Source organism: Egretta garzetta, unplaced genomic scaffold (assembly GCF_000687185.1).
Source record: "Egretta garzetta isolate BGI_Z169 unplaced genomic scaffold, ASM68718v1 scaffold46, whole genome shotgun sequence".
NCBI classification, from domain to species: domain Eukaryota; kingdom Metazoa; phylum Chordata; class Aves; order Pelecaniformes; family Ardeidae; genus Egretta; species Egretta garzetta.
Window position 1 is genome coordinate 9,372,103 of NW_009260268.1, and position 7,959 is coordinate 9,380,061.

Genomic DNA, 7,959 nt, shown 5'->3' on the forward strand with positions numbered 1-7,959 from the left:
GGGGGAAGTAGAGGTAGAGGTAGAGGTAGAGGTAGAGGTAGAGGTAGAGGTAGAGGTAGAGGGCGAGGTAGAGGGCGAGGTAGAGGGCGAGGTAGAGGGCGTTGCTAGGCAGGAACGGTAACTGTGTGGTGGTCTTCACACATTCACAAATGGCCAGGCCCGCTCCGGTTTGAGCTGGGCCTTGCCAGTAAGTGACATGGTTGGTAGCGCCCTGTGAGGCCCTGGAGCTTCTCAGGTGGCAAAGGGAGCCCGGAGGTGTCTGGCGGTGCTGTGGTAAAGAGTGGCCCTGCTTCTTTCCACCGTGTCTGGGTGCACCTTCCTGAGGTGGCTCCTGCCTGACTCGGGTGGGTTGATTCAGGCGGGGGCAGGAAACAAAAAACAAAAAAAACAGGAAAAAAGAGAAGGGCCTGAAAAACCTCACCAAGCTCTAAAGAGCTGCAGGGAAGAAGCTCCCTCCAGTAGCTGTGAACTGTTAGGTAAAACCCTGCTGTGTAATTATAAGGCATAAAGCAGCAAGAAAAATTATGTAAATAAGTTTTTTCTGTATTATGACCTGCAAGAGGTGTTTTACGTGCCAGTGTGATGAGAGAACGCTCGCCATCAAAGAGTTTGTAACAGCAAAACACTGTGGGAGAAATAACATGGGTTGCACCAGATGCAAAACTGGTGTCAGGTCAACTGGCGTCTGATGTCTGTGTTCTCAACTGGCCTGGCAGAGTTACTGAGAAGTTTTATGTCTTCTAGGAGACGAGTGTATTCACAAAAGAAACGCAGATACACCTGGGGTTGAAAGATGCACACAATACATTACAATATGACAGTATCTCAGAATTTCAAATGACAAAGAAGGCCATCTCTGACCGCCTGCTGTAATTCAGTTTGGCCACAGCATCAGGATTCATATAACTTCAGTGAAAAGCGTTTTGGCTTTACCCCTAAGCAGACGCCCCCTTAGTAACCGACAGTCTTTGATGCCAGTGGTAATTCAGAGGGAACAGTTACTCTGTGACTAGTGATCACGAAATGTAGGATTTGGCATCTAACCGTGAGAAACGATGTCCAAACCTGGCCGTAGTTACTTGTAGTGTCTGCTGAATCCAGTGAAAACTGGAACTGCCTTCTAGTTCCGACTTCGCTGTGACGGAGGTTCACCACACGATCGATACACTTAACTCATTTTTAGCGATATAAATGTAAATTAATACAGTATTTCTTCAACGCTTGCATGCAGAGTTAAGGAAAGGCTGAAATCATTACAGATTACTTGAACTGTGTGATTTATTCACATTAATACACCAGTATGCCTTTAGGGTATGGCTGATAAAATGTATTAGCTGGGCCATGACCAATAAATAACAACAGAAAACATCTTTTCCAAGTGTTGATTATAAATTGCCGAAATGTAGGCTTCTAACATGTAAAACTGTGATTTCATCATTCCTGTATCATTTTTCCGCTCGACTGAAAGCAGTAAACGTTACTGACCGATAAAGTCTCGCTGAATGTACTTCCATTTTCTGACTTACAAAACAACGTGCTGTATAGTTCTATAATGCATCATGCATGAGGGCCGAGGTTAAAAGAGAAGTTATGGTTTGGTAATTTCTCAATTCAGCCACAAAATGTAACTGTCTCTGGCTAAATCTATAACGATGGGACAAGGCAGCCATAAAAGATGGGACAATGTTTCACAAAGCTGCTGTTGTTATCAGTCAAAACCCTGCTACTTTCCTGTCTTTGGCTGTTGATTCTGCTAAAGGTCACACCCCCCCCCCCCCCCAAAACGTAGTTTGTTAATGTTAAAAGGGGGTTATACACGTTAAAACTGACATGAGGTTATCTTCCAGGATGCACAGTGCTGTTCTCTCCCCTCCTATTTCAGCTTTCCACAGATCTCTTTAGAAAGGGCCTTTGGTCTTCTAATACTGACCTTAACTCACAACAAATTAGTCTTAAATTACGTATTACAAATTGCATAATACAAGCCCCTGTTCTACGCAAGAAGGCAGATAGATATGCTGAAAGTGACGGAAAGTATTGGGGCATAGGCAGGTGACAGGGAAAGCAGTATAGGCTTTCGTTGGGAAGAGGTGGGTTACTGTATGTACGACTCCAAAATACAAAGGAGAAGAAGAATAAGAAATAACCCAGAAGGCACAGTCCAGAACAGGCTCCCTGCTCTGTTTCACTCCCAAAATTATTTTAAAACTTCTGCATTCATCTGTATTTGCTTAATCTAAGAGGCAGGAAAAGATAAATACACAGGACAGGAGTCCTGTTTCACATGTAAGGTCATGGGTCTTAGATGGTGAAAATCATCTTAAAACCAGGAACTCAGAACATCACCAGTGTATTTTTTGTCGATATGGAACTATCTTATCTGAATGATGGTGTAAAATGCTTTTTATAGTGTGGAGCTGCAGGAAACGGATGTGTTTTTTTAAGTATAGAACAAGACAAATACGGTGTTGAGAAATGCTACATGCAAAATATTCTCAAATTCTTTTCTCATAGGTTTCCCCGTATTCTTAATTCTGATGTTGGTTTTAAAGAGTTTTAAAAAATACACTAAGGAAAAAAACATCCACTGTCTTTTATGACAGCCTCTATTCTCTCTCTGCCTCTTAAACAAGCGAGCCTGGACTCCTGTTTGCTCACTATCACTCTTCCTCATTTTCAGGCTGCCACATTCTTCTTTTCTCTGGAACAGATGTGGCTGATAACAATTGCTGTCTTCTGAAGGAAATCTACATTATATCCACAGTCTCAAGTATTAATTCACTCCATCATGTAGTTGTAACCTTTTGTAAGGGTGCTACAAAATGCATTTGTGATAATCCTTTACTCCTCTAAGTTCCTTCCTAGTCAATCTTGGAGAAGTCTTACAGGAGAAACAGATGAATGCCTAGATACTGCATTATTTCAAACTACATTCTGTATATCCAGTGTCAGGAAATGTGATGTTGGAAACAATTCTGCATTAATTGAAAGATGGGCTATTTAGCCTGTCAGGTCTTTTCCATTTATAATTTAGCATAGTCGCTCCCTCCTGCGGTGCTGCTGTGCTACACTAACCACAAAGTGACAGTCTCACGCACCTCGGGACAAAGACTTTTCACAGTGTGATCAGGTCAGTCTAGCAAATACACAGCGGCTCGGTATTTGACACCTTAAAAAGAATCATAGAATCATTTCGGTTGGAAAAGACCTTTAAGATCACCAAGTCCAACTGTTAACCTAACCGTGTAGAGGTAAAGAGTCCCTAGATTAGGTCTGCAAAGATCTTTTGAAGTATTTTCCCTTTTGATAAGAACTGGAATAATTCACATGGATAACGTCCCTTTTTCTTCCTTCCCTTTGTTGAGTCTGATCACTTAAGTGAAGAATGTCTGAAATGCTCTGTTATCAGACAGAAGAAATGCCAAACAGATTTTAATTGCACGTTATTCCACATAAAATGCAGGCTCATTTGTCTTCTACTATAGCCAGTTTAATGTTTATACAGTACAAGAATAGAAAGGTACAAACTACTGATGCAAGTCCATTAAATATGGTTGAACATTACAGTCATTTTGAGCTTATCAGTTTCTAACACGATAGAGACAATTATTGGTGAGGAATTCACTACACCTGTACTTTATTTCAAAAGAATGCTCTGAAGTGCTTATTAGTAGAGGTTCTATGTTTTTATTACAATTACAAGATGAACAATGGGAGCTTTTCCACCCAAAAAAAATACTTCCCTGTGGCTATTAAGCAAAGAATTTGTGTTACAGAAAACATGGTGACCTCTACTATTAACACACAGTCCAAACAAGACCATGTATCCTAGGTAATGGTAGGCTGAATTCTACTTGCTATTGAAGATGGTCCTTGTGGAACCTGAGTGTTGGGCAAATACTTCTTGTAGCTATGGATCAAATGTTACAACACGCATCCTTGCAGTTCATTATTCCAAAGACATTCAGAAAGGAACAACTGCGTTTCACAAACAATTACTATAAATACAGTCCTTTAGAATTAGAATTAGGTGGCAAATGTAGAAAAGACTTTAGTCCCTTACAAATTCCTTACCCACATAAACTGCCTTCACAACTGTCAAGATACACACCATTACTAAGATTTGGGTTAGAATGAATGTAAGTTACCACATATGCCTAGAATAAATGTATAGCTTCTGAAGACTAGCTAATCAAAGGTATGGCCTTTCCTATACACAAGCAATAGGGTAGCATGTAAAAAGTAAAGTAGAAAGCTGTATATTTTATACAATTTTTCAAATATTCTCACTTATTTGATGTGGGATAGTCGCGCAAGGGTACTGTGACTCCTACTTCACTGTTGTCTTTCACGTGAACTCCCACCTTTTGAAAACATTTGTGTAAATGTACTTTGGGCAGGTACCAAGAGAGGACAGTCACCTGCTCCCGATTTCCTAGCAGCTATTTACATCAGTCAGCTTTAGGCACATAGCTGGTTTTGTCCACAGCTGGTCTCCCTGTCCACTCCTGGCTGCCAAAAGAGAAAGCAAATTTTTCTCCTGCAGGACACTCTGACCAGAAGCTTCGCTGAATGACCTTTGGGGTTGGCATTTCTTTATTGACTGTGGGAAGAGCAGCCAACTACCTTCACTGGCTGACACTGGGCAACATTGCTGTGCTTCTTATTGTCAACATTGTTCCTCTTCAGCTCTTGCTCAATACAGCTTTAATCCATCCTCTGTTTCTACTGTAATATAATGCTGTCACAAGTCCAGCCGCTATTTTTTGTTATAGGCAAGATCTTCCAAATCACTCCGTAGACTCCACCCCATGTTAAAAGTAACTGCAAGTACTAATACACATTTAAGGAGTCCACTGAATATACTAACACATAGCTAGAAACTGGTCAAAATTATTCTCATAATTCTGTGAACTTCAAGAAGTCTATCACTTGCCCCCAAAGTAATTGTAGTAGCCAACAACTGCTGTTTACATAGTATATTGTTAACTCTTGGTCCAGAGGTAGACATGAGACATAAACAAACAATTTCTGTTCCCTAACTGTGCCTGTTCAATAAAGTGCAAGAAAGAAGATGTTAATGTTCTGAAAGGTCTGATAAATAAAGCAATTCTGCTTAAGAACGTTCATTTTCTAAGGCAGTACCACAAATAAGAGAAAGGCCAAAGGGAGCACTAGACGTTCAGAGGGAAAAATAATTATAACTGCATAGGTGAAAAGTTGGTCCCATGATACCTGAATGCAAAACACCGATTCATTGGGATGAGGGTTTGATTCTTGTATTGATGTAGGTGTGATCTCTTTAACAGCATTAAAATGGAAATGGGCATCATTCTCACACAGAACTCATTTGGCTGCTTTCTTTTTTCTACTCCCAGGATATTAAAATTAACTGTTAATGCTCTTAATGCTTTAAAAATATTTCCAGTCACCATTGACCATGAGAATTACTGGTCCTGTGTTGAAAGTCTCATGTATTTGTAAGTATTTGCCAGAGTGAGGCCCTCCTAATATATATAAACAAATGGTCAATGTTTATGTAAAATGTATGTTCCATTTTTTGCTTATATGTAAAATACTATCTTTTTGATCAGATGATTTATGAAATGCTGGTCAGTGAAAGTCAACCAGTCACCTTAATGTTAGAAAATGCCTCTTTAGGACAGAGGACACAGGGAGAGACATAAAAGGTTGGAAGCATAGAAGCATATCCTCATAAGTACTAAACAATCCCTATTGTTGGATGACCAGATTGAATCATCATTTAGGTAGGTGTCATCAAAGTTCACAATCTTCAAGTCCTTCTTAAGGTACATTTCATTCAGTTTGGTTAGCGTTCGAGCAAAGGCATATTTAGATGCACAACTATATGCTTCCAGATTGTAGACTTTGTGGAAGTGCATATCAAAATATGGATTGTCCTAAAAAAAAAAAAAAACAGAGAATGAAATTATTACACACATTACAGATGTTAGAACGGCAATCTGTTGTTCTCTGCCCAGCTACCCTCCGGGCTTTTTCTCAGTTTGATGGACTCTAAAAGATTTTGCGTTATTTCTGCTGTTCATACTAAAGGGTCTTTTAAACTTCACAAAGTAGTGGTTTATAATTAGCTGCTATTTTTTGCCATTAGGCATTTTGCCCGAGTAAAACTTTCAGAGTTTGCCCAAGCGATAAACTGCACTTTATTGGGGTTATACAATCTTGGTTTTGAAATGAACCATTTTGTCATGTTGCCTAAAACATGCTATATGAGAAGCACTTGCCTTGGACTATAACTATATATGCCTGTCAGTAGAAGAATATTGATTGCCCTTCCTGTGCTTTCTGGATCTTTGGCACAATTAATCCTAGCAGCAGCTAAGTTCTGTTAAATTCTATGGATATGAATAACTATTAGGAATATTTGCAGCAGTGTTAATCACCCTGTAATCATGAGTTTGAGGTTCATTTAGGCTTTTCTTTAACCAAAAATGAGACAGATTTTGACCGTCCCAGTTGTGGAAGGCTGAATCATCTCTGAAAAATAGTTTAGCACAACATTTCAGAAAAAAGCTAAAGGAAAATCATGCAGGGAAATCCTCTGGCTTCCTTGGCTGGGAAAGGGACAGGAACATCTCCAGAAGCAAGGTAACTTGGAGAGGGGACGTAAAGTTTTGGCTTTTTTTTTTTTTTTTAAATTTCTTTTTTTATTTTTTATTTTTTTCATTTTACCCTTCTGATGTTGTATCTGAGAGAACAGGACTTTTTTAGAAGTCAGCCAGATGTAGCCAAAGCTGTTTCAAATTTACACACACAAATACACCAATATTTAATTGATCCAAGTGATGAGAGATTAAGCTATGTGAAAGAGGGATAATTTCATGAGCTGGTACACCAAACTTGCATGATATTTTACACATTGACTTTGTCATACAGAGAACAGGTTCATACATTCAAATGACAAGGTCACATTCTCCATAAAAGTATCAATGAAATTTTGTTTTCAAATGCACATTAAAATCTATGGATTAATCCCAGTTTACGCTGGGAGCTGCAGGTGGAGAACTTTTATTCCCAGTTATGATGAAAAATTGGAAGACATCCAGCTTGTCCCTCAGATCTCAGCTGGAGAGAGGAAGATTACAACAAACAAGAAAATCTCTCCTTCCTGCTCCCCCCTCAACAGGGCGAATGAGATATGGAGCCTCTCACATGTGATAAAACCAAAATACCTTGGAGGTTTCATTTATTTTGTTTTTTACATAACTTTCTTTTCCAGATAATGCATTGTAATTGCATTTTAATACTTGTTTCCCAAATTGCAACACAAGAAAAGTATACTCTAATATATGTATTTAATAATACATAACACTTACAGTATCTGCTTCTTTTCCATCAATCATCTCCAGATCTTTCAAAAACCACTTTTCAACTACTTCATATTTCTCCTCTCGATCCGCTTGCAAGTGTTTAACCATACATATTTCTACTTCTTCACTTTTAGTCACTGCAAGAAAAAAAACCAACTTGCAAGCAAGTACTTTGCAAAAGTTCCCATAATAAAAGATTTAAACTACATTTCAGATTATAACTTGAAAGATAATGGGCAGGGCTGTACTGGATTTAATAGTTTTATTTTGCCCGGGTAGTAGGAATAGCACCATGTTTGCAGTCTATGAAACCTGTCAGCTTTTAGTAGACTTAGAATTTACCTTACCCATCCTGTGAAAAGAGACTCTTGTCTGTGCAAAAGCCTTTCATCTGAGTTCACTAGCAGTGCAGTGAAAGCCTAATTCTGGCACTGGATCTGTCATCCTACTTTACTTAAGGGGGGAATCTTTTGGGGTGCTGGAGTCAGAAAATTGCAAAACTGCTACCAAGGCTCTGATTTACATGACTTGTGGTACACTTTCCATTCTGTGGATGAAGTTCTCTTATGGAGCCATTACTTTTTTAAAGCAAAACTCTTCTTTCCCT

General features: G+C 39.1%; 2 protein-coding genes across 5 annotated transcripts in view; both read right to left on the reverse strand.

The window, feature by feature from the left end:
• The window catches only part of EXOC1 (exocyst complex component 1), a 42,106-nt gene that overhangs the window by 33,560 nt on the left and 587 nt on the right, over nucleotides 1-7,959 (reverse strand). The gene's annotated exons all lie outside the window — the stretch shown is intronic.
• On the reverse strand, nucleotides 5,658-7,487 carry EXOC1L (exocyst complex component 1 like). The gene is made up of 2 exons (XM_035897753.1): nucleotides 7,359-7,487; nucleotides 5,658-5,921 (listed from the first exon to the last, which is right to left on the reverse strand). Exons 1-2 carry the CDS (start codon nucleotides 7,458-7,460, stop codon nucleotides 5,658-5,660), a joined length of 366 nt encoding a protein of 121 aa, XP_035753646.1. The 5' UTR covers nucleotides 7,461-7,487.

Excerpts from the sequence above, each read along its gene's own strand:
- EXOC1L (XM_035897753.1), bottom strand. The coding sequence starts at position 7,460 with ATGGTTAAACACTTGCAAGCGGATCGAGAGGAGAAATATGAAGTAGTT. Across the intron at positions 5,922-7,358 it reads ATGGAAAAGAAGCAGATACT|GACAATCCATATTTTGATAT; the intron begins GTAAGTGTTATG and ends TTTTTTTTTTAG.